A 27,454-nucleotide genomic window follows, 5' to 3' on the forward strand; every position below is an offset into this window, starting at 1 on the left:
TTGCTTTAAAAAAATGTAGGATCTATTATTAAAAAATTAATTTTTTTATGTCAATCCCATGTTTTATTCACTTTTTTCAAAACGACTACGCGGCGATTGCACAATTCACGGTTACAAATATCTTTTCTATAATATTACATATTCAATAAACTCATATTTTGTCTCTCTTTCACTTGAAATCTCTCTAGTTTGAATAATAATTTGAGGAATTATCATAAACTAATGATGACATTGGGTGCAAATGCCAGTTTGTGTTACTTAAAACCTTAAAATGTACAAATTATGATTATTGAACAATAGTTTGTGAAGGGAAAACATGTTTTCCTTCTCTTACTTTTTCTGTTGCTCACAAAACGCTAACAAGCAAGAAGAACCAGAACATTGAGAGATTCTTTCAAAATATGATATTTTTTTGGGAGGTTGAATTTAATGAATTTGTAGAGGCAGTTACTCGGGAAGGCGATTAGAATCGACGTAGCATATACACTACAGATAACAGCAGTGCATATGTAGAGTAATGCTATTCTAAAGCCTCTACATCACACACCATTTAAGTGATATGGCTGCTACGTAGATGGTGAATTGTGTAGAAAAGCCTTAGAATAGCATTACTCATTGGGTTTAAGAACAAAACAGAACAGGTTGATTTTGGTAAATGATACCGACAAGCAGAATCATTCCATAAGGGTCTATTAAGGCTACAACTTATAAAGGTCGCCTTAACAGTTTGAATTACCAACTCTACCACTCCTTTCCAAAAAGACTCAGAATTTGAAATAATATCAGGGCATCATAATGGGAAATCCAAGTTACTTGCAATTCACAGTCCTCAGCATCCTTCATTAGGTGACAATGCTGATGATAGTTCTACGTTAGAATAGAATTACTGAAAACATACCACATATCTATGTAGCCTTTCGTTGTGAACCCCTGTACTTCCCAGAGAATTTAACAAAGCCAGTGCAAGCATCCACACCAAGTTAAACAAAAACATGATTTCTGGAAAGAAACTGATGTTTCAGCACCACTAGAATGCCAAAAGGTATATACAGCATGACAAAACAAGATTGACAAAATATGTACATAAATGGACAACAGCTTGTGAAAACCACCCACAGTTAGGTTTGTTTCCCAACATAATTTAGACCGAATTCATTGATAAATGGGTCTACGCACTAAGCTACCAGACCTGTTGATAGAATCAGAGTCAACAGCACTATGATGATATGACCCCCATACTGAGTCTCTGTCGGATACTAACGGTGGGTAATGATTTGGCAAAAGATTTTCTGCCTTGTGTAGGTTCGGGACTGAAGGAGTTAGAGGAAAGACATGAAAGCTGCCATTACGATCAGGTTGTATGGGGGCTCGTGATACAGGAGGCAAACCCCCACGACCCTAAATGCTCCTGACTGCATGAGCCCTAGGTGAGGGCATGCCAGGTTAATTGCTAGGTCTTCGCTGATGATGGAAGGTGTGGGAAACCTGGATCATTTCATGGGTGTGAGCATTGGATCCTGAATAATGAGGAACAGCTGAGGAGACAAATGAGTTCCCCGCTCTTGGACCAGACCTATAAAGGTAGGCAAAGAATATTTAGAACAACGCTCATACAAAAAACTTCTCTGGCATTTCAATGAGATGTTTTTTTGTTTTTTATAAGTAAGAAGTAATTGTATTGATAAAGATAGATTTCAATGAGATGTTTTATGTAGGCCAATGCATTTCATAATATTTTTTAGAACACAGCATTTTAAGAATGCGTGACAAAAGGGGCATGCACAATTCCTGCTGTAGGAAATACCATTTGTTTTGTTAGCAATGAAAAAAACGTTTCTCACACCCAACATCACCGTATATGTCTAGGAATTTCAATATGATACATGCATGCCACAATTAATTTCACTGACTTGCAAAGCAATAGTGCAGCACCATAATCTATTCTCCATTCAGCAGTGTACTAAGTGAGGAGCTTAGAAAGAAATTGCTATGATAATTCAACACTGCCATCCAAGACCCAAAAGACCTAGATAGACCTTGGCTTAGGAAGCTCACCCATTAGCGAACGGGTAGGAAACTAATGTGGACGGCCATGTAATAGCATCAGAATCCCTGTGAGAAGATCCCAGTGTTACAGGTGGAACAGAAGTTGGATTAGCACCATTAATATGGCTACTAAATTGGGAGAAGGGAGGGGAATGACTGCCCCAACCATGGTATTGGATGCTACTGGCTGGAAAAGTATGAGGATTAATCTCATTGTGTCCACGTAGACCATTCCAGGGATAAATGTATCACTAGATCTCGAAGATGCAGGTGGAATTGGTCCAAAGTATGCAACACATGAATGGGCTTGAGATGGTGCAGCAATGTGTTGAGCAGGCATGCCATGGTGTTCCCACAGGTTGTGATCTACGTGGAGAAATTACACACATGTTATAAAATATAAAGTAACTATGAAAACTATGATATCTTGAACATGGAAATTGGAATATAATGGAATACTTACATGTGGTCGCTGGAGATTCCACATCCCTGAAGATAATATCAATGTGTCAGAGACAGCAATGAATGAAAATATAGGGAACGGGGCTGACCAATTTTTTAAGCAGAAAATAGATGGTGAAATTGATCAGAAAAGTAAATGATATCCAAGTTCCATGTAAAAACGCCAACAGAAATGTACCTTATAGATTAAAGTCTACGAGCAAATGCAGTAGCTCAATAAAAAGGGGGGATTGAAATAAAAATCAACATAACAGTATGCAGCATTATAACAAAGAACATACTTACAGAGATCCACTCCTCTTCGCCCCCTCCAGAAAAAGAAATTATTGCCTGTTTTATTTTTTTGGTAAGTCAGTCAAAAGTTTACTGATAATAAAAGGGGAGATATCGAGTATACAGGATAAACCCCTAACTGGTAAAAAAGAAAAGCAACAGAAAATCCTGGAAACTAAGGAGAGGTTTGGATTCAAAACTCACCTCAACTCATCTTATCTCATCATTACAACTTTCTCAAATTCCCACACAAAATATAATAAACAATTCAATTTTTTCAAATCTCAAAACAACTTTCCTAAATTTTCACATCAAATATAATAAATAATTCAACTTTTATTCTACTATTCACAAATTATCTCAATCCATCTCAACTCATCTCTGAATCTAAACCTCTCCTAAATGTAGATATACAAGATTGAGTGGCCACCCAATTGTATAGGTTCTAAAGATTATTGTCCGGATTGTACCAGCTTTATCCTCCAATTCAAAATCCATGCTTTAGCTTTTTAAGCAAGTTATAGCCACCATTACCAATCTATTTTCTATAGGCCTCAAATATTAAAATGCAGAGTAATGCGCACGCATAAGCAAAGAAGCTCCCTGATGGGAGTGATCCATACTAAAAAAATACTTGTGACTTGAAATAAACTGCATCAAATTCTTTTATAAAAAAAAAAAAGTAAAACCACAATAGGTTTTTTGTTTTCTTCTTTTTTTTTTTGACTAGTGTAAAACCACAATAGGAAGATCTTGCTTACTCAAGAGATGGAGGAATTCGAGCTAATTCACCAAATGGACACCAGTGAACTCTAAATGGCTGCAAAGAACATTTCAGAAAATCAAAGTTATAAGCGTGGTAAGACAACTCATGAGCAGACATACAAGGATATAAGTGTCTAGTTTCTGGTGTTAAGGGTCCAAATAGATCCTCTCTTCATGGAACAATGTCTTGAAATGGGTATGTTTTAATTTTATTGCGATGCGTTTTAGGATTTCCATAGCCTGAAGTAGTGCTTGTTTTCAGCAATCCATGCACAGAGAGAGAGAGAGAGAGAGAGAGAGAGAGAGAGAGAGAGTTGTATGAGCCCAAACTCTTATTGAAATACATAGACACAGACGTATTTAGAAAGAAAAAAAAAAGCACTTTTAGCTGTCTTTGTGAGATGCAAATGACAAGAATATTGCTTCTGAATCAGTGCATCAGCTGTGCAGAACTTGGAAAATTGAGAAATGTTTGTCTTACAACATTGATCTATATAAAAAATTTTATGAAGTAAATTTATTTTGGTAAGTGTGTTGAACTATATAACATTAAAAGGAAAATTAGTAATGTTTTACCATTTCAGAGTAACTTGGGTCATAGGGATCCTCATCATGATTCCAATCATCCATGCTAAACTCTGGAAATGAACGAGTAGAGCCATTTGCATATAACCATGGGCCTTTCTCAACCTTTATGCAATTTGGGCACTGCATTTCTCCCTTCAAATTAAATGCCGAGCCGATGCAGTCTGCAGAACACATCATGAAGGAAAGCAAAACATGTAAATGCATGCAAGGCATATGAAGGAGACATTACTTTCCTTTCCTTTTCGAGGTACACAAAAAAATTCAAGAACCCTGGCTACCCCCACCGGTCATCCCTACTAACTTCCCCTAAATTGAAATTTATTATATACCAATCATCATGAAGGCACTAATGCCTAAAAAATTAATAAAACAAATTGTCTTTTCCTTTTCTATATAGATTTTGTAGAAAGGCAGTATCACCATTACCGTCTACCCTTGTCATTGTAAGATGTTGAACAAAGGAATAGGAGATAACCCTCTACATCTAACAGGGAAAGGAGGAACACAAGTTTCTCCTTTTTAATCATCCCAACCTCGACAGGGATGATTAAAAACGATTTACCATCCCGGTTTGGGTAAAGTTGGTAAATTCAATATAGCTGGGTATGGGAGATGCAGAGAAACCATAAAAATTGTTATCCTCTACACCACATAAACCAGCATCTCAACCCTAGAAATGCCTACAATAATAAGTACACAAACAAAAGGAAAACAATGCTGGAAAAAAAAACATGTAAAATAACAAAAAGAAGAATTCTAGACAATAGAGATCTCACTCAATAAGATATTTGACTGCACAGCAACATATCGCTGGTTAGCAAAAGAGTAACGTTACATACAATCGTGAAATGCGTAAACGCCGTGCAGTCGCTTTGAAAAAGAATAGGATCTATTATTAAAAAATTAATTTCTTTTCGTGTGGGTCTCATATTTATTCACTTTTTTCAAAACGACTGCACGAAGCTTGCACGCTCACGACTGCAAGTATCATTTTTCTATTTCTTTACCGACCTATTTTTCATTCTTAAGTTGTAAAATTATAATTTTATTTTAATATATTAAGACAGAGATCATAATTTTTATGATTAGGACAGAAAATCAGAAATTAAGGGTCAAAACAAGTTTTCGTAAAACGATATTTTTTTTTTTCTAAGTTTCCAATATGTAAATCAGTAACATAATTTGAAAAACTCAAGGACTAGAAGCCAGAGGGTGATTGATGTATAATACTCTTATCTAAGAGAGATTAGTTCCTACTTTGAACATGGTGCAACTTCGCATAATATCGAGGGAGCTCAATGTAAATTTTCCCATTAAAAAGTGGTATCGCCATGTCTCAATGTGCTGATGTGTATGTATCTACTTTGAACATGGTGTAATGTTGCAGGATCTCAAGGGTCAACGTAAATTTTCATATAAAAAACTGGCAACACCATATGTATCAATGGCTGGTGCATATGCGTGCACATTTTGCGAGTGAAGAATCAACCCATTCCAGACCATAAAAGTATAGAATTCATTAACTTTTCAGTAAAATTAACAATATGCAATGTGTATTCTTATTTTCCATTTTGGGTAAGAAATTAGCAATATGCAACGTGGAGAGTTTGGCGTCCAGGAGAGTTGCTCGACCGGTTAATCTTGGCGAGTGGCATAACGGGAGGATTTCTCAGCCATGTAGCCTTGGTGATAATGTGTAGCGAAAGATCTGCTCGACCGCGTAACCTTGACGAGTGGAGTATGTTGGGAGAGTTGCTCGACTACTTAATCTTGACGAGTATATATAAAAAAAAAAAGAATGAAAACAAGGGTATTACATGAATAACTGATCTTACCAAAATAAGGTCCTTCGAAAAAAATAACATTGTGTACAAAATGTCTTAGGCATTACAATATTATAACGAAACTTTAAATATAGAACTTTCTTAGATGTTCAGCATTCCATAGGTGTGGCAATTCAAGCCCTGCTGTATCCTTTAAGCGATAGGCTCCCTGGCGACTGGTTCCTGTAATCATATATGGTCCCTCCCATCTTGGGCCCAATTTTCTTTCTTTTGCAGTGGTCACCTCGATCTCCTTTAGCACCAGGTTGCCAACTTTGAAGGATCTCAGTCTCACTTTCTTATTAAAATACTGCTCCGTCTTCCTCTTGTAGGCAACCACCCTTACCTCAACATTTGCTCTTCTTTCTTCTAGCAGGTCCAAATGTTCTTCCAATTTCCTTCCATTTTTATCAACATCGAAGTGAAGTTTCCTATGGCTTGGTATCCCCACTTCTACATGTATCATGGCCTCGATTCCATATGCTAAGGTGAATAGAGTTTCTCTTATTGACGTCTTAGGTGTTGTCCTGTACGCCCATAAGATCTTGAGAAGTTCGTCTGCCCCACAACCCCTTCTTTTCGCCTACCTTCTTCTTTAGTATCCTGACTATGATTTTATTAGTTCCCTCGACTTGTCTGTTTGCCTGCGAGTGTCCGGGAGATGAGTATTTGACTTTGATCCCAAGGTCTGAACACCATCGATGATAATGCTCTGAATCAAACTGTTTGCCCTTGTCGGAGATGATGCTTTGTGGTATCCCGAATCTGCACACGATTTTCTTCCATATGAATTTTGTCACATTTTGAGTCGTCACCATTGCCTTAGCTTCTAGCCACTTTGTGAAATAGTCAACAACGACGATGATGAATTTTGTTCCTCCTTTACCCTAGGGCATAAGACCAACTAGGTCTATTCCCCTTTGGGGAAACAACCATAGGGCTATCATTGACTTCAATTCTTCTGGCGGCACGCTCGAGACTGGTGCGTGTAGTTGGCATTGGGCGCATTTTTTCATAAACTCCTTTGACGCCCGTAGGGCGTTGGGCCAGTAGTAGCCTACTCTCATGGCTTTTGCCGCTAATGATCTTCCCCCTGAATGGTTCCCACAAACGCCTTCATGTATCTCCCTCATCACATACTCGACCTCCTATTTCGATATGCATTTTAGCAATGTGCTTGAGAAACCTTGCTTATATAACGTACCGTTTATCAAGGTGAACTGAGCTACCATGTTTCTTACTTTCCTTGCCTCATCCCGAGAAGTAGGTAGTTCCCCATCCTTCAAGTACATGATAATGTCATCTGCCCATCCTGGCAAGCTTCCATTGATCCCAAAATTTTTCTCCCCTATTGTTGCCATGTCTACTATCTTGAGGGTTACTTCCCATGGTAACGTCTGCTCCTACCTTGCCAATGTTGCTTGTGCCAGCCGATCCATCTTCCAATTGTCCCCTCTAGGAGTTTATTCAATCCGAAAATACTGGAACTGACAAGATTTCTCTTGGACATGATGGAGGTACCTTATTAATTTTGGTCACTTTACCGAATATTCTCCCGTGATTTGGCCAACTACCACCTAAGAATCTGCTTTCATTGTTATCGACTTTCCTCCTGATATTTCAGCTATGGCCAATCCCATGAGCACTGCATCGTACTCTGCTTCTTTGTTTGTCACCTTGAAATTCAATCGGACAATGTGAAATGAATCCAAGCCGTTGTCCGTTATTGTATGCACGCCTGCGCCTCCCCCCTCTCAACAGGATGAGCCATTGACATGCACTAGGCACAATTTTGTCTCGGGCGTCTCCTCGAGAAAGTTTGTCAGTTCTGCAACAAAATTGGCTAGGACTTGTCCTTTGATAGTGATTCTGGGAATATAACTGATGTCATATTCACTCAACTCGATGGACCATTTCACCAGTTGCCACGATGTGTCTGGCCTTTGGAGCACCTTCTGCAAGGGTGAGGATGTGATGGCCCCTATGAGATGGGCTTAGAAATAAGGGGGGTAATCGCAATGCTGACGTAACCAAGGCGAAGGCAATCAACTCTATCTTTTGCTATCTCTTCTCAGCCCCTCTTAAGACTTTATTGACATAATACACCAGTCTTTGCTTCTTACCCTCATCTCTGACTAAGGTGGCAGAAACCGTATCAGGGGTGGCGGCTAGATATAGTGACAAGGGTTCCCCTACTTGGTTTGACTAAGCAGGGGGGGTTAGGTATTCCTTCCGTTGTACAAACACTTCCTCACATCGTGCATCTCATTCTTGAGCCTACTTTAATACCTGGAAGAAAGGGATGCACTTGTTTGTTGAGAGGGACAAGAACTTGCTGAGGGCCGCTATTCTCCCTTCAAGTTTTTGGACCTCATTAAGAGTCTTGGGCAGTTTCATTTCATTGGTTGAGGCACAAGAACAAACAGGTAATGGGTCATAAACAAACAATTTATCCTAAAGAGATTGGAGTTTACCGTAATACACATTGACGGTATCGTTGTCTTTGGATAAATTTGCCAGTGTTTTCTTGAGTTCGTATATGCGAGGCCCATTTTGTGGGGAGAATCTCTTGCAATTTAGTCCATTTTTCATGGGCATTATCTACAAAAATAACAGAGAGTTGAAGAGGGAGGCTAATGGAATCTTGGATCCATGATACAATCATGTCGTTGCATCTCTCCCAGAAGTCAGAAAATGGGTCATCAGCTGAGGAAGGTTTAGTGAGGGTGCTATTGAGGAATCCTAGTTTGTTCTTGGCCCGAAGGGCACGTTGGATGGAGCGGGGAACAGGTTGAGTAATTTTTAGCATTGAGGAGGTATGTAACAAGTAGGGTTCTTGGATTATTTGAGGATTCAAGACGATAAGGGTTGTTTGGGTCACGGAGATTTGTATATATTTTAGTGTTAGGATCGATGGTTGCCATTTTCACTTCTCTGATACCATGTCAGATTCAGTGAAAATAGTGTTTGGTAGAGTTTCTACTCGGCAAAGAAAAAGGAGAAACAAAGCAAGGAAGAAGACTAAGAGGAAAAATTCCTTAGTGAATTTCGTATATCAATTCTCTCTCTATGCTGTACAGTGTCTTATTTATACAAAGAATCAAAAATTCTATACAAGGATAATTGTACTGAAATACCCCTAAAATAACTTTATACGTCACAAGTTGTAATTTGCAAGGTTGTTGAGGATTCTGGTGCGTGCATCGTGATTCTTTTATTTGTGCAGAAGACGTTGTGGCAGCTGTTGTATCAGTCGGTAACAGCTTCCACGTTTAGTAATTATTACCAGACAAATGTTGTGTGACAAGAACGGTTTATGGATTATCACCATTGTGAAGAAAGTATGGAGTAGAGGAATCCTCACAGGGATTCGAGATTGATGCCTGATGAGACCGCCATTTTAAAGAAAGAAAGAAAGAAAGAAAAGAAAATAAAAGAAAAAGAAAGACAGATCATATGCGCAACAGCAGAGCTTAATTCTCCGATACCATATCAGAAAAAGGAAAATCCAGAACAGGAAGTAAAAGTGAATGAATTTACATAGTGCTTATGGGTTTATATATACAGTGAGAGAAACTGTCAAATTGGCTACGAGAGTATGTTAAGCATTGTTGAAACAAACGTAGTTAAGACACCATGTTAAGCATTGTTTTCTTCTCTGTTTCGTGAACCATACATCCCATTTGGTTAAGCAAAGACCATCTGAAACCATTCCAATAAATCAAACATCATAACAACAATCTATGTACAGATTTTATACCAAATAAAAAAGAATTCTCCAAGAAACATAAGAAGATCAAAGGCATCTATAATGTCTGAGCAAGCTAGCCCTGCCTAACTTAGACACCCAAAAACGCCCGACAATGGTTCTCCCAGTGCTCTTTTGTTTGCTGAATCCTCTCCACTCTTTCCGACTGAAGCCGCTCCTCCCAGTATTCACTGCAGCTGTTCAAAGTTGCGTGTTTTGAGAATTAAGGAACTCATGTTTTCTTTTCTATGTTTTCTTAAACCATAAAGTTTGACTTAAAAAAGGCATACCTGCGGCTTAATAGAATATTAAGTTCGTCCAAATGTACAGCACCTTCATAAACTTCAGCCTGAAAATCGACAGAAATGAATTTACCAAGTGAAGAGTTGTTATCATCAACAAAGAGAGTGAGAGACCTATACCAATATATGAAATTGAAAGATAAATCGGCAACTTACCTCTCGGCAGAGAGGGCATTTGGCCTTAGGCTCTGCTGATTTTAATCCGTCGACAATAGTAACTTTCGCGGCTGAGCAAGCGCACATGTAGCAGAATATATGGCCACAAGTGAGGGAAACCGCATCAAAGACTGTATCCTGTCACCCAAAAAGAAAATAAAACTATAAATGAAGGGCTTCTCAATGAAGCACCATAAAGATAGAAAGTCAATAATCATCAATGTTCTTGAGATATAGAAGGCAGATGTGTTCGCTGATCCTTAAAATCTGAAGTCTTTTAGGTTTTATACTGATCAAATATTAGTCTTGAAGACCCAGAGAGACAATATGGAAGCCGGACTTCAAAGAACTGGCCTTGTGGAAGTCTAGAGTGAAATTAGAAACCAGAGTAGGGTTAAGCAATTTCTTGGTCATGCATATCCACAAACCTAGACATTCTTTTGAGCCTTAAATTTAGTTTGGTTGACATAGGTAATGCCAAGTCCCGGAATATGCAGGACTTGTTCCTTAGCAAAATGAAAGCTGGAAACTTACCAAGCATATAGAACAAGTCAAGTCGATATCAACTTTGACAGAATCAAAAAGCTCACAATTAAGTGATGGTTTCCCATCATTGAATGTGATGTTGCAGCCCTCAAACATTGCCAGTGCCTTGCTAGTTTCGACCTTGTTTTTCCTTAAATTGATGTGGAAAGCCATGAGCTCACAGAGCCAGGGACTCTGAAGAATTTCAATATGCATGCTTTGGGCTTGTGACTTGAATGCCTGACCTTGCTTAGAGTAATGAATCTAACGGCAAAAAGGTAATATTCAAGCAAATCCATAAAGAACAACCAAAGAAACGAAGAATAATCAAGTTATAAAATTAATATGAATTTCAAATAGTGGGCTGATATACCTTGTCATATTTCTTTAGAATTTTTCTAATTGCAACGGCGTTGATCAGTGCATAAGTAAGAAGGTTCTTTCCTTCTTGGATTAAGATACCATGGTTGGTTTGTTTCTTGCCTTTGAACCAGATTAAGTACCTTCGAAAGCCAGAAGCAAGATGTAGCTCAAGCAATTTCTGCGCACGCTCATTGAAGCAACCTACTACTGCAGACATTTCCTTGAGAATAGAAGGAAAGAAGGTTGCATCGCAGACTACACATGATATCCAACGCAAAACAATAGAAACGTGTTAAGTTTTTTTCCTATGTTATGTACGTGTGATCTTGAAATACAGATCAGTATTAGTGTCCCAAGATGATATAAAACAGAAGTAGTCAGCCTATCATTGTACTTGGCTCAATGCTTTCTGTAAAAACTAAAAAAGATCATCAAATTTCAATAAGAAAAATGGCAATCGAGAGAGAGAGAGAGAGAGAGAGTATATAGTAACTACAGATGAAGGGAAATGAACTGAATGTAATATGTTGAGTTGGATAAAGCCAAATAACTAATTTTCACTACATATATGTTTTAGAGCCTGAAGTTTCCCTGCCTTGTCCACTGCAATCGTTACTAGTTCTGGTAACGCGCTTCCAAAATATCAATTAGCTTCAGAATATTAGCTTAAAAAAGAAAAATAAAAGTGTCAATCTTGGTATTAAAAGTTGATGGGTTTGTGGAGCTTGGTTCTAGACCCGAGTGGGGGCAAACAGAAAGTTCGCTCGACATATGCTCAAGCGAACGTCAAACAAGGAGCCCTCTCTATACTCGCTCTACAGTTAGCTAGAGCGAGACTCAGGCAGAGTTCATTTGATGTTAGTTTTGACAGTCGCTCAAGCGAACTACAACTTGCTAAAGCGAATAACCCGATAATTGAATTTGCTAGATTTTCCACCAGATGCCTATATATATGTGTTTATATGTTTTGTTTGGCCAAGTGAAACAACAACAGAAAATAAAGACAACCTTGAGAGAGAGAGAGAGAGCGATTGTATTGCTCCATAGTGTAATCCTACTTTTCTCTGAGTAAAATCCTCTACAGCACTGTGGACATATGTATGTAGCCGACCACGTAAATTTTGTGTCGTCTGTGATTGATTTATGTTTTACTTTACTTTTTCTCTTATCATTTCACAACAACAAATATCAAGAGCCAAGGTTCGGGTCTAAGGGAGAACGATGGCCGAATAAGAATTGAAGGTGTTTGGAATTGAGAAGTTTGACAGCATAGACTTCGAGAATTGGAGGATGCAGATCGAAGATTATCTATACGGGAAGAGACTCTGTCTTCCTCTGTTGGGGAAGAAACTGGACAATATGGAAGATGCTGATTAGAACATGTTAGATCGACAAGTCCTGAGGCTTATTTGGCTAACTTAATTAAGATCAGCTGTACACAACGTTACCAAGGAAAAGACCACTGCGGATCTTATGATAGTCTTGTATGGGATGTACAAGAAACATTCGACAAATAACAAGATGCATCTGATGAAGAAACTGTTCAATCTAAAAATTGCAGAAAGTACATCGGTTGCCCAACATCTGAAAGAGTTAAATACTATCACAAATCAATTTTCGTATGTCGAAATTGAGTTTGATTATGAGATGCATACATTGATTATGTTGGCATCATTTCTGAATAGTTAGGAGGCAATGAGAATGACTGTGAGTAATTCTGTTGGTAAGAGAAAGTTCAAATATGATGATATCCGAGATTTGATTCTTCTTGAGGAGGTGCACAGAAGAGATTCTGGTTAGACCCTGGGTTCGGGTTCTGCCCTGAATATTGATACTCGGGGCAGAGGACATGATAGAAACTCAAATAGGGGTAGATCAAAATCAAGGAGTAGGGGCAAAAGCAAGTCAAGGTCTGGGTAGCAAAGCACTTATTGGAATTGTGGCAAGGCTGGCCACTATAAAAGAAACTGCAAAAATTTGAAGAAAACAGAGAATGACACTACAAACATGGTGACTGAAGAAGTACATGATGTTCTACTTCTTGCAGTTGACAATCCAATTGATGATTAGATCTTTGATTCAGTAGCTTCATTTCACACCACTTCATATAGAGAAATCATCGAGGACTATGTTATTGGTGACTTTGGTAAGGTGTACTTGGCTGGTAGAGAAGCACTTGATGTAGTGGGAGCGGGAGATGATGACATTGTACTCCCAAACAGATATATGTAGACTTTACTAAAAATTAGACATATTCTTGAGCAAAAGAAAATTTTGATCTCTGTGGGACAACTTGATGATAGCGATCATTTGATTGTCTTCTTGGGTGGCATATGGAAGGTCACAAAAGGAGTGGTGGTATTGGCTCGTGGTTAGAAAACTAGTCACATGAGTCAGAAATGGATGAATGTACTTTTGTTGAAGGGAAAGTTACCAGAGCTAAAGTCGGTTGATCTGGACATGTGTGAGAGTTGTATTTTGTGGAAGTACTGAGGTCAAGAAGCTAGAACTTATACACATGGATTTGTGGGGACCTTCCCCATCTCATCGCTTGTAGGTTCTTGGTATTACCTCACTTTTATTGATGACTACAACAAAAAGGCATGAGTCTATTTCTTGAAACTAAAATCTGATGTGTTTGAGATATTCAAGAAATGGAAAGCCTTGGTTGAGACAGAAACCAATTTGAAGCTAAACTGCTTGGGGTCTGATAATGGTGGAAAGTACATTGATAGAGGGTTCAAGGAGTATTGCACAACGCATTGCTATCATAATAGAGAAGACCATTCATAGGACCCCACAACAGAATGGTGTTGCCTAGCATATGAACAAGACCATCAATAAATGTGCTAGGAGTATGAGGTTGCATGCGCGGTTACTTCCAACATTCTGGGCAGATATAGTTAGCACTACAATTTATCTGATCAATTGAAGGCCATTAGTTCCGATAGAGTGCAAACTACCTAACGAGGTTTGGAGCGGAAATGAGGTAAAACTTTCTTATTCAAAAACCTTTTGTTGTGTTTCCTATATTCACATTGATTCTAAACTTGTAGCAAACTTAATGATTCTATGGAGATGAGTCATTTGGCTATCGCTTTTGGGATGATCAAAGTCAGAAATTATCAGGACTAGGAATGTGATTTTCAATGAGAAAGTCATGTACAAGGACAAATCCAGTACATTAGTAGATACTACAGATGTAGCTCCTCACGAGTCTCAATTTGTGAGCCTGAATAAATTTTCTAAGATCACAGTGTAGAATAGAGGTGAAAGTGACGAGGAGAGGGAGTCTGGTGCACCCATCCCTATTGTTCCACAATCGGACCCAAAGCCTTCTACACCTACAATTGTTATACTTAGGTCTTCTTGGACTCCCAGACCTCCATAGTGGTTCTCACCCATCTTGAATTACATTTTATTGATTGATGGTGGTGGTGAGCCTCAGAGCTATGAAGAGACCTTGCAAGTGGGAGTTAGATATGAAGGATGAGATGGATTCTCTGTTAAGGAATCAGACATGGGAGTTGACTGAACTTCTAGTAGGGAAGAAGGCTTTGCACAAGAAATGGGTATATCGGTTGAAGACTAAGCACAATGACAGAAAGAGGTATAAAGTTAAACTTGTTGTGAAAGGGTTTCAGCATAAGAAAGGCATTGACTCCTCTGAGGTACACTCCAGTTGTGAAAATCACAACAATTAGGTTAGTACTAGTAATGGTGGCTACATTAGATTTACATCTTGAGCAGTTAGATATAAAAAGTTAAAAACAACATTTCTCAATGGCGATTTAGAATAGGACATCTACATGTATCAGCTAGAGGGGTTTGCAGTACAAGGGAAGAAGAGTCTAGTTTGTAAACTGAATAAGAGCTTGTACGGTCTGAAACAAGCTCCAAGATAGTGCTAAAGAAAATTTGATAACTTCATGTACAGTTCAGGGTATACCAAATGTCAGGCAGACTATTGTTACAATGTTAGGTATTTTGACAACTCTTATATCATTCTACTATTGTGTGTGGACGATATGCTCATTGCAGGGTCTAGCATTGAGGAAATCAACAATGCGAAGAAACAATTGTCAAAACAGTTTGCAATGAACGATTTGGGAACTGCGAAGCAAAGCCTTGGCATGAGGATTATTAGAGACAGAGTCAAAGGTACATTGAGACTCTCACAAGTACAGTATGTGAAAAGAGTGCTTAGTGGGTTCAATATAGACAAAGCTAAACTAGTGGATACACCTTTCAGAAGTCTGTTCAGACTTAGCAAGGAAAAGTCACCAAAGTCAGAAGAGAAGCATGATCACATCAAAAAGGTACCTTATGCCTCAGCTATTGGTTCTTCCATGTACGCTATGGTATATACGAGACCAGATATTACCCATGCAGTGAGAGTTGTGAGTAGGTACATGAGTAACTCAAGAAAGTAATATTGGGAGGCAATAAAGTGGATTCTGGGGTACTTGAGGGGTTCCTCAATTACGTGTCTTTCTTTACTAGAACATACGAAACTCCAGGGTTATGTTGATGCTAACTTAGCTAGTGACACTAATAGCCATAAGAGTACCATAGGTTTTGTATATACTCTGGGTGGTACTAGCATATCTTGGGATTCAAACTTGCAAAAGATTATTGCATTATCTACCATAGAAGCCGAGTATGTTACTATATCGAAAGTATCAAAGGAGATGATTTGGTTACAGAGTTTTTCAGAGGAGTTGGGTATGAAGAACGAGAAGGGTACTCTACAATGACAGTCAGAGTGTCATATTCCTTGCCAAGAATCCTGCATTTCATTCTAGGACCAAACATATTTGGATCAGATATCATTTTATTCGATCTCTTATTGATGATGGCCAATTGATACTTGAGAAGATTTGTGGAAGCAAGAACCCAGCAGATATGTTGACTAAGGTGTTACACTTCTAGCTTGAAGACAAGAGCTATAAGCTGCTAGAGGGTTTCAGATTTGGAGGTAGGTGGTTGATACATGCGATTGTACCAATCTCCAAGCGGAGGCAAGCAGAAAGTTCGCTTGACGTTCGATCTGTCAGATAGAGAGTTTACTTGACACTCGCTCGATAGTTGGCTCAAGCGAAACTTAGGCAGAGAGTTCGCTCGTTACTCATTTGATATTTTCTTGACAGTCGCTCGAGTGAATAACTCGATAATTGAGTTTGCTAGGGTTTCCACTGCATGCCTATATATATGTGTTTATATGTTTTGTACAGCCACTGATTGCAAATTTGTAAGATCTGATGAGATCGACCTAGCCGGAGTAAATTAATCATGACGTTTTATTCTCATATCAAATTGAGGTGATATTGGTGTCGTTGAGAGTTAAATCAATTATCTACAAATTCATATTTTCACAAGGATCTTTAAATTTCAACTTTTAAGGGGTCAAAAGAACTCAACAATGTCACAATTGAAAAACAAGATAAAAAGTTCACTCAAGCAAAAATTCTTAATAAAGTGGTCTACTCGAGCCCTAAGCATATATAAAATAATATGCACAACTTCTAGGTCATGGAGAGAGGCCAAAGTTGCCATATTCATTTTATTATGTAGAGAAAATCCTAAAGAGATTTATTGTGCATTGACGATTAATTCTCTGTTGATAAACAGACCTTCATCATATTGTGCTCGTGTTCAAGTACTGTTGAGTCCATTGGTATGGAAGTGTTTGTTGGTCGGAAGGATTTTCAGAGCTGCCTAGATGCAGAGATCATGGTGTTACAAGGCAGATTTAGTTATTTCAAAGGGTCTTGTAAGTGTTTCTAAATTGGTTGTAATGAATTTAATTTCTATAGTGAGTTTTAGGTGGTGGCTTACATCTGAAATGCTTTTAGATTTTAAAGACGTTCTTCAAATGAGTTTCCACTTCGTTATCAAATTCCATTACCAAAATTGAATTGTTAATTATTTACTGTGATATGATTAATTGGTTGATTATAAATTTAAATAGTCCAATAAATTTAGAAAACACCTATTCACCCCTCTAAGTATATTTGGGATCAAAATAGAACCAAAGGAATCATTATTATTTGGAATTTATCCCAAAAAAAATTGCAGGATCAAAGAAGTATTCTCTGCGGTATTTCTGATAGAAAAAATGGCAACAAATAATACATGTAAAATTCCTTAAAAAACAGATAAGGAGGAGAAGTTCACCACCTTTATAAAAATCCAACAAATTACCCCAAAAATGAAAAAAACTAATCTAGAAATTGGGTAAAAAGGAAATCCAAGTAAGTTATGAAATTCATGTAAGCACTTTAGTGTTGTACACACCATAGAATTTAATATATATATATATATATATATATATATATATATATATATATACACACTTGATCAAACTGCTTTTTTCCTTCCAAATTACGTACCTGGGCAATGGTCAGGGCATGTTTGGTCGTCATGGACCCCATTAATCCCGTTCTCAGACTGGAGATCTCTCCGGCACTTCTTCAATGTCTTCTTTAGCTGCTTCAAGCCGAGCCCAGGTATTCTTCTCTCTTGGCCTTGCATGTATTCCTTGTACTTCTTGCAAAACTTCATCTCTCACCAAAATAATTAAAACTGTAAAACGTTCCCTTGCTAATTTCTTCAAGAATTAGTTTTGATAAGAGAAAGATATAACTCAACAAAATATGAATGGGAATCCCTTCGTTTTATGTATCATGCAGCTCATACGCTTCTCTCTCTCTGGGGAATGTCAACGGTTTGCACTGAGCAGACAACGCATTTAAAGGACAAAAGACAGACTCCTAGACAAGACAAAAAGTCAATTTCTTGGAGTTGGTAAAATATATGATAATATAATAAAATTAACATTTAATCAAAATTAATTTAAATTAGGACACAAAAATCTTAATCTTTTTAAAGAGATTTAAACCCTCTGCAATATATAAAAACTCAATTTAATTGGTATAATGAAATTGCAGAATTCCTCTTAATTTGATTTTTCTAAAATATAACAGTCTAATTGATCGTCGAATAACTCAAATCAACTTTACACAAACGGTTGAACTCAAAAGTTCGATCAAAAGAACACTTTTTTTTATTTATTTAAAAATAATCTCAAAATTATTTAAGTACAATCCTCTTTTATCTTTCTAGAGATTTTTCTCAATATTGTATAAAAAAACAACACGACACTCAAATGGAAAACAATACCAGACGAGTCACGTCTTCTCTCAATAAGCTCAACCATTTAAATAAAAAATAGTCGTTTTCCTCCATCCGGCAACTAGGCAATGAATGAAAAAGAAACTGACAAGGAAAAAGACGTTGGCCATCAATGGTACTAATCAGCAGCAAATTAACTAAAAGCCGATTGCAGTAACTTATTACACCATTAACAAAGAGCCGGTAAAAAAGAGTATTAAAGAGAGAAAAAGTTCAAACGGCTTGGTTAGAAAAATACCGTAACAATGAACAATAAAAGAATTAAAGCTGCCATATTATATTCCCATTGATCAAGGATTTAACGAAGACGAACGTTTAAGCTGTAAATAATGCCGCAAAACTTTAACGGATGGAAACCAACGGTTATGAACTCTTAAAAGAAACGTTTTAATAAAAATTATTTATTAAAAGATACCAACAGGCGGAAATTTTCTCGTAATTGACTCGTTTGTTTTTACAGATAAAATGAGATGAGATGAGATGAATTGAGATTAAAGTTAAAAAGTTAAATAAAATATTGTTAGAATATATTTTTTAATGTTAAAATACTCATACTTTATGGATACCTTTCTTCTAATTGAACTATTGACAATCATTGCTCTAATACAGTGTGAATTTCAACTAAAAATTTAATTTTAAGTTTATTTGTGTTAAAATTGTATTGATCAATTCTATATATATAAATTGTGCAATACAAGGTGTCTTTTATAAAGGAGGCCAAAGACTATATAAGAGCATTACTAAGTCAATTAATGTGGGAGTCACATAACACATATACATTAATAGCTCCCCTCAAACTCAAGGTGGATAGAATCCACCTTGAGGTTGTCAACCAAATAACGAAACCAAGCCGTAGGATGAGACTTTGTAAAGATGTCGATAAGCTAATCTTGAGAGGAGACAGAGGATAACTGAAGAGAACCATGTAGCAAATGATGACGAACGAGATGACAATCAATCTCGATGCGCTTGGTCCACTTATGGAAAACATCATTATGAGCAATTTGGATGACAAAGTGATTGTTACAAAAAAGAGGAATGGTAGAGGTAAGAGGTACATCTAAATTCTGTAGTAACCATCGAAGCCAAAGGAGTTTAGCGGTGGTGTTTGTCAAGGCAGGAGCCTCAGTGCTAGATTGAGAGAACGGTTTGCTTCTTGCTATGCTAAGAGATCAATGAGGAATCGAGAAGGAAGCAGTAACTTGTGGTGGAACGGCGATCAGTGGGATCACCTACCCAATCAGCATTAGAGTATGCTCGAAGAGCTAGTGGAGACTGAGTATACTAGTGCAGACCATGGAAGAGAGTGCCTTTAAGATACCGAAGTATGCGTAGGACAGCAATATAGTGGACTGTTCGAGGGGCAAACATGAATTGGGTTACCTAATGCACAACATAAGAAATTTCTGGACGAGTGACTGTAAGGTAAACCAGGCTGCCAACCAACTGTCAATAAAGTGTGAAGTCAAACAATAATTCTCCACACGATGGGGTAAGATGTGCATGAAGCTTGATGGGTGTATCAACAACCTTGTTGTTAGTAAGGCCAACTTGAGACAAAAGATTAGAGACATACTTGGCCTGGGTGAGGTAGAATCCATCTATTGAGGAAGTGATCTCCAAGCCGAGAAAATAACTAAGGTGGCCAAGATCTTTCATCTCAAATTTCTGATCGAGGAAGTCCTTAAGTTCCTGAAAGTTCCTGAATGCCATTAAGATCATCACCAATAATAATCATGTCATCCACATATAGTAGTAGCGAAATGAGACCTTTGTCAGAAGAAAGAATGAAGAGGGCTGAGTCATAGGAACTAAGGGAGTAGCCCAAGGAAGAAACCGTAGAGGTGAATTTTGCAAACTAGGTGCGAGGGGCTTGCTTAAGGCCATAATGAGCACGGCGGAGGTGGGAGACCTTGGTTGGTGGATATGAGAGAGACCATGCGGAGGTTGCATATAGACCCCTTCACACAAATTCTCATTCAAGAAGGTATTTTTGACATCCATCTGAAAGAGCTTCAACTGACGAGAGGCCCCTCAACAACCAAGAGAGTGTGAACAGAGGAGAGACAGGCAACTGGGTCAAAAGTCTCCTCATAATCAATGTCATATTCCGGTGTGAAACCTTTGGCAACAAGACGAGCATTATACCTCTCAATAGAACCATTTGAGAGAGTCTTGATCTTATAGATCCACTTACAACCAACACAGATTTTCCAAGAGGCAAATCAACCAAATCCCATGTATGGTTCTTAGATAATGCATCAAGTTCCTTAGTCATTGCATCCCACCAAAAAGGATTAGCGGATGTCTCTCAATAGGAGTTAGGCTCGTGCAAAGTAGCAAGGGCAGTGTAACTATGGAAATCATGCAGAGGAGTAGAAAGAGATCTTACTCGAGAAGAATGGCGAAGGGAAAGGTTGGCTGTGTGATCCACCGGTGGGGCATGGAGGCAGCTCAAGAGACAGAGATCCTAGCCTAAGAGTGTCCAAAGAATGAGTAGGTGGAATGCATCGAACATCGGAAATGGACACAGGCGGAGAATGATTGGATTACTCATCTGGAAAAAGCTCTAATGCAAAGAATTGAGAAATAAAGGGACTAAAAGTAGATACCTCAATAAACAGGTGATCAGAAGTAGGATCATAACACAGACAGTCCTTCTGAGTCTCATTGTAGCCAAGAAAAAAACAAAGGTGAGAACGTGGCTCCAACTTTGTATGTTCATGAGACTGAAGAAGGGCAAAGCAAGCAGAACCAAAGGAACGAAGGTGTGCATAATCAGGGGAGATCCAAACAAACACTCATATGGAGATTGATTTGAGATGACTGGACTTGGAAGGTGGTTAATGGTATGAACTTCAATAAAGGTAGCTTTACCCTAGAATGGGTTAGGGACTTTAGCAGATAGGAGAAGAGTTCGAACTATGTCAAGGATATGACAAAATTTTCATTCAGTTCATCCATTCTGCTGAGAGGTGCTTAGATAAGAGGTATGATGTATAGTGCCATATGTTTGCAAGATACTTTGAAAGGCAGATTGTTTGTATTCAAGTGCATTGTCAAATCGAAGAATTTTGATAGGTTTAGAAAATTGGGTTTCAATCATTTTTGCAAAGTTACAATAAATATGCAATAGTTCAGAATGAGAATGCATGAGATAGACCCAATTGTAACAAGTGAAATCATCAATAAATATAACAAAGTAATGAGATCCTCGATACTAGTTATGGGGGCAGGTCCACAAACATCAGAGTGTATCAACTCAAAACTACTAGTAGACAATGACCCACTACTATGGAAAGTCAAAGTTGGTTGTTTGCCTAACTAACAAGAAACACAAACAAAGGTATCTTGGGGCACAGAACCTAAACAACCTCGAGAAACTAACTGCTTTATTCGAGAATATGATGCATAACCAAGTTGAGAGTGCCAAAAGGGGAAGGAAGGAGAAACACCAACGAGTGGACTAAGAGGAATTGAGGGAAGATGCAAAGTGCTCATTGGAAACATACGCTCCACTCTAGGGCATGTCCCAATTGCCTGTCTCGTCCCTGGATCCTACACAATACAACAAGAGTAGTAAACAATAATACGGTAGCCAAGTTGAGCCAATTTCCCCACAAACATCAAGTTATAAGAGAGTTTAGGAATATGAAGCACCTCAGAAATGGAAATGTTGGATGTAGAGATAGAGCATATACTAGGAGCAAGCATAATGGATCCATTAGCAATGTGTATAGAAACTGGTGGATGTGCAAAATGCATTTTAGAAAACAAGGACGATGAGGGTGTCATATGATTGTGATAGGCAGAATCCATAAGCCAAGAGAGAGACTTTCTTGGAAGAATAGAAAAAGCAGAGTAGGATGATGCATTACCAGACTTGATCAAGACCTGATTAAGGAGGTTATCCAAGTTAGCTGTGGAGAGAGTGACGGTGGATCCAAAAGACTGAGGCACATCTCTAAGGGATTTAGAGACCTAAGAAGAGTCTAAACTAGCAACAACAGTAGTAGGAGTTCATTTCTTGTTACGACGGTAACAGGTCTCGATGACATGGCCATGACGTTTACAATAATGACAAAACAACTTATTGGAGCGGTGGAAGCTAGGACCATGCTTTCCTGAACCAAACTATTGAGGTTGGTCAAAGGTGGAAACTGACAGAGTAGTAGCCAAGACATTGATCTTGTTCTGAGTCCATAATATCTACAGACGAATTTCCTCACAGATCAGCTCATTGACAGCAACATCTAGGAAAGGAGTCAGAGTGTGATTAAGCAGTTGACCACGAATTAGCTCAAACTCATCCTATAGGGTCATGAGAAACTGATAGAAATGATGTTGATAACGACAAATGGCATACATGTCAACATCAGTGGGATCCTTCCAAAGTGGGTCAGAGAGATCAATATGGTTCCAAATATGACAAAGACGATCAAATAATTCAATGATGGATTCACTAGGCTTCTGTTTGAGCTTATACAACTCAACCATAAGCTGGTACTTATGGACCCATGAGGAGTAGCATAACTCCTGACTAACATGGTCCAAACAGATAGAGCATCATCATAGCTACCAAGTATATTGGAGATAGTCGGAATGGAGGTGTTGCGCATCCAATTAAGGATCTGGTGATTATGGCTATCCCATTTGAGAAGGCGTTGTAGAAATTGTTTTGCTTGTTCATCTTCTTTTTGCACTAGCTTTGTCCAATCGCCCGTGCAATAGAACCAAAGTTCACAGCCTTTAAGAAAGCTACGAAAAGATTGAGACCACACCAAATAATTTCTAACATCTAATATAATATGAATAGGATGAAGAATCTCATTATTTTGAGCCATTATGAGACTAGAGATGCAAAAATAGACTATAAAAATGAGATCAACACGTGAAGTTATGCAGAAAACACCTGGTTAGAAAAAGTCAACGCAGCGGTCAAAGACAATGGACAAAGATCAATGGTCAAGTCAATGGTCAACGATCAACATTACTAACGTGGACAACTGCTAACATGGCAGGATGACATGGCAACTAGACTAAGGCTGACGTTAGGGCGTGTGGTGCACATGAGATGCATGGAAGTGGAGCTGCAGAGCACGTGTGGCGCGTGAGTTGCCTGGGTAGCATGACAGCAACTTCTGTTGGCGCGTGCGAGCTCCAATCTGACTTATTTTGCAGGAATTGATTCGGTCTCAATGAGATCTTTCCAACAGTATGCCGCGTGATCAAAACAGAGCTCCAGGCATGATGATTCTAAAATTCTGTATAGCAAATGCAACTATCTAACGGCAGTGAGCAACACTTGAATGGCTCAGCCGTAGAAGACAGAGGTAGCGGAAGAATGCTGAGAAGGATGAAAACTACTTTAACTAAGAGGATCAAAGTAGTGGCTTTGACGCCATGATAGAATTGTATTGATCAATGCTATATATCAATTGTGCTATACAAGGTGGCCTATATATAAGAGGCCAAAGACTATACAAGAGCATTACTAAACCAATGTGGGACTCACATAACACATATACACTAACAATTTGGAATCAATTTGTCAAAAAATCCGAACCTCAACTAAAAGGATGTCCCTAAAGGGAGTTCTACAATTATTATAGTTCATTTAATAATCTACAAATATTTATACGAACAACAATAAGTTTTATAAAGCCACACAAATAAATAAAAATTGAGAAGATCTTTTTCTCTAAAAAAAATGGCTTGAACCATTTCAAGTCTTCAAACCTATACTTTACTTAAGGGTACATGGGCGACACCAAATTGAGAAAAACCCTTTGCTTTCGTAATTATTCTATGTTCGTGGAACAATCATATGAAAAATGCTTTGATTTAGAATCAAAATTTTCTCAAGTTTTTGTCCAAACTTGAGGACCTTAAGTGAGAGAGATAGATATATAAAGTGAGTCCTATATTTATTGCTACTTTAATATTGTTTAGAATATTTATACATGTAATAATAAATGTTGTAGGAGTCTTCTTCCAAAGATTTTTTTTTTTCTAAGCAAGCAATATTATAAATATATTAAATAGTTATATGATACAAGAGATAATAGGGTGGACGGTACCGACATTCATCCCAAACCAACTAGAACAGATAGAGAAAAAAAAAAAAAAAAGAGGGATCTGGGGCCAATGACTTGACCCCCACCCATTTCCTACAAGAGGAAGCCGCCTGAAGCGGTTTTGATACAGTCTGATAAATGGACTATAATACTACTATCGGAAGCCACAGTGAATGGATCTGTGTTGCATATCATTGATCTAGACTAACTGAATGAGACTTTCACAGTTTCACTACCTTTTTTCCACAATCCTTGGTTAAGAGGAGAAATAACATAGAAAGATAGTAAGTAGAAGAAGCGTCGAATCGCTAGCAGGTGACCGCTAGGAACTATGGTGGTGCTTGAAGACCATGCGCTACACTGGAAAAGTAGAGGTTGGTCGGATCTAAGAAATCTAAGGTCATTGACCCCAAATATGCCGCGCATGGCCGTGGAAGACTCTCCATGGTGTGGCAGCGTGTCTCACGACGAAAGACTCTACTTTATGGATTTCAAATAGAAGATAGTTAAACTAAAATCAAGATAGTTAAACACATGAAATAGTTCGTATAAAATTTATTAAACATTTCTATCCAAAAAGTTTACACAGGTAACGACATATGTTGCATGTAGGGTTCACTTCGTGTGTTTATCTTACACTTGAGACCTTCAAATACTTACTAATTGAGTCAGTTTTGGTGGAAGATCATGTTAACTTTCTATCAATTTGGAAAGATCAATAAGTAAGAATTTCATCATTTCTAATTATTGGCCGAATTAAAAAGTCGAGAGACAAAAACGTGTCAATATTTAATGCCGCTCATTTAAGATTTTTGAGTAGTGAAGACCTCGTATAAATATTTGAACCATCCCATTTGATTAAAAAATTAAAAGAGAAGATTGATTGAAGGGCTAGTTTACCAAATGAATTGCGTTTTGATTGTTGTCTATTAAATCACAATTACTTGCAACGGGCAAGTGGTTGCCGAGACGGATGATCCCACAATCTCTCGCTTGATTGTCAACATCATTAATAATAATGTATCTAGGACAAGCATTTTAAAAGGAAAAAATCCAACTCGCTTGTTGTTTACCTTACTATTTACTAAAATCACACGCAATCCATTCGACAAACTATTATTATTTAAATTACACATAAAGTATTTCTCTAATAGAGAAATACTATAGATATAAAGAGATTACATAAAAATAAACTTATAAACTGGCGCACCATATCAAATCATATAAGTTTATGGATTTACTTTTATGTAATCATTTTGTAACTAAATTATTTCTCTATTATTAAAAAACGGTAATAGGCTAACAATCCATTTATAACTAATAGACAATTTTAAATAAATTTTTTTTATTAAATTTAAAAACATGAAATCAAATGTAAAAATTAAAATAAGATTTAAAAAATATTATTTTATTGCATAATTGTAAACAAATTGTTAGTTGTCACTCTTACCATTTCTTCTTAACTAAAATGGTTGTTTTAAATAAATTATTATTAATGCAGTTGACAATCAAGAGAGAGATCGTGGGATTCTTCCGTCTCGGCAAACACTTGCCCATTGCAAGTTGTGATTTAATATATAACAATCAAACGCAATTTATTTGGCAAACCATCCCTTCAATTAATGTTCTCTTTTAAATATTTATGGGTCTACACTTATCGAAAATCTTAAATGAGCTACATTTAGGGTACGTTTGGGTATTGAGAAGTGTTGGTGTTGAGAATATTTGTGAATAGTTATAAGTAGAGATTGGAGTGAGTTTGTGGATCCCATTAAGAATATTTTGAGTTGTTTAGATGTGTGAAGTATGTTGAGTTGTTGACTTTTGAGTAAGTAGTTGAAAAATGTGTGGGTCCCATAAATATTATAGTGATTTTATTTTTAGTAATAAATATTATAATGATTTTACTATAGTGATTTTTTAATATTAATAAGTATTGTAGTGATTTTATTTTACTTTTATATATAATAATGATAAATATAATAATGATTTTATTTTTAATTTAAATATAATAGTGATAAATATTATAATGATTTTATTTATATATATATAATAGTGATAAATATTATAGTAATGTTATTTTTTATTTATATTATATAGTGATTTTATTTTTAATTTATATATAATAGTGATAAATATCATAGTATTTTATTTTTTATTTATATATAATAGTGATTTTATTTTTATTTATAAATTTTAGTGATTTTATTTTTTATTTATATATTATAATGATTTTATTTTTTATTTATATTTAATAGTGATAAATATTATAGTGATTTTATTTTTTATTTATATATTATAGTGATTTTATTTTTCATTTATATATTATAGAGATTTTATTTTTTATTTATATATTATAGTGATTTTATTTTTTATTTATATATTATAGCGATTTTATTTTTTTTTATATATTATAGCGATTTTATTTTTTATTTATATATAATAGTGATAAATATTTTTTATTTATATATTATAGTGATTTTATTTTTTATTTATATATTATAGTGATAAATATTTTTTATTTATATATTATAATGATTTTATTTTTTATTTATATTTAATAGTGATAAATATTATAGTGGTTTTATTTTTTATTTATATATTATAGCGATTTTATTTTTTATTTATATATTATAGTGATTTTAGTTTTTATTTATATATTATAGCGATTTTATTTTTTATTTATATATTATAGCGATTTTATTTTTTATTTATATATTATAGCGATTTTATTTTTTACTTATATATAATAGTGATAAATATTTTTTATTTATATATTATAGTGATTTTATTTTTTATTTATATATTATAGTGATAAATATTTTTTATTTATATATTATAGTGATTTTATTTTTTATTTATATATTATGGCGATTTTATTTTTTATTTATATATTATAGTGATTTTATTTTTTATTTATATATTATAGCGATTTTATTTTTTATTTATATATAATAGTGATAAATATTTTTTATTTATATATTATAGTGATTTTATTTTTTATTTATATATTATAGTGGTTTTATTTTTTATTTATATATTATAATGATTCTATTTTTTATTTATGTATTATAATGATTTTATTGTTTATTTATATATTATAGCGATTTTATTTTTTATTTATATATAATA

General features: G+C 36.3%; 1 protein-coding gene and 1 pseudogene across 2 annotated transcripts; both read right to left on the reverse strand.

Annotated features, from left to right (window-relative positions):
* Window positions 1-1,443: 1,443 nt before the first annotated feature.
* Window positions 1,444-4,425, reverse strand: LOC108985652 (annotated as a pseudogene).
* A 5,320-nt stretch (window positions 4,426-9,745) lies between these two features.
* Window positions 9,746-17,684, reverse strand: LOC108985653 (probable E3 ubiquitin-protein ligase BAH1-like 1). 2 transcript variants are annotated; one of them, XM_035693529.1, is made up of 6 exons: window positions 17,444-17,684; window positions 11,062-11,306; window positions 10,698-10,952; window positions 10,164-10,301; window positions 9,996-10,054; window positions 9,746-9,896 (listed from the first exon to the last, which is right to left on the reverse strand). In XM_035693529.1, the coding sequence occupies exons 1-6, from the start codon at window positions 17,613-17,615 to the stop codon at window positions 9,797-9,799; spliced, it is 969 nt and encodes a 322-aa protein (XP_035549422.1). In that variant the 5' UTR covers window positions 17,616-17,684; the 3' UTR covers window positions 9,746-9,796. The 2 variants fall into 2 exon arrangements, with proteins under 2 accessions (XP_035549422.1, XP_035549421.1); XM_035693528.1 differs by having other exon boundaries at window positions 9,746-9,902.
* Between the last annotated feature and the right edge of the window lie 9,770 nt (window positions 17,685-27,454).

Source organism: Juglans regia, chromosome 8 (assembly GCF_001411555.2).
Source record: "Juglans regia cultivar Chandler chromosome 8, Walnut 2.0, whole genome shotgun sequence".
Taxonomy (NCBI): Eukaryota; Viridiplantae; Streptophyta; class Magnoliopsida; order Fagales; family Juglandaceae; genus Juglans; species Juglans regia.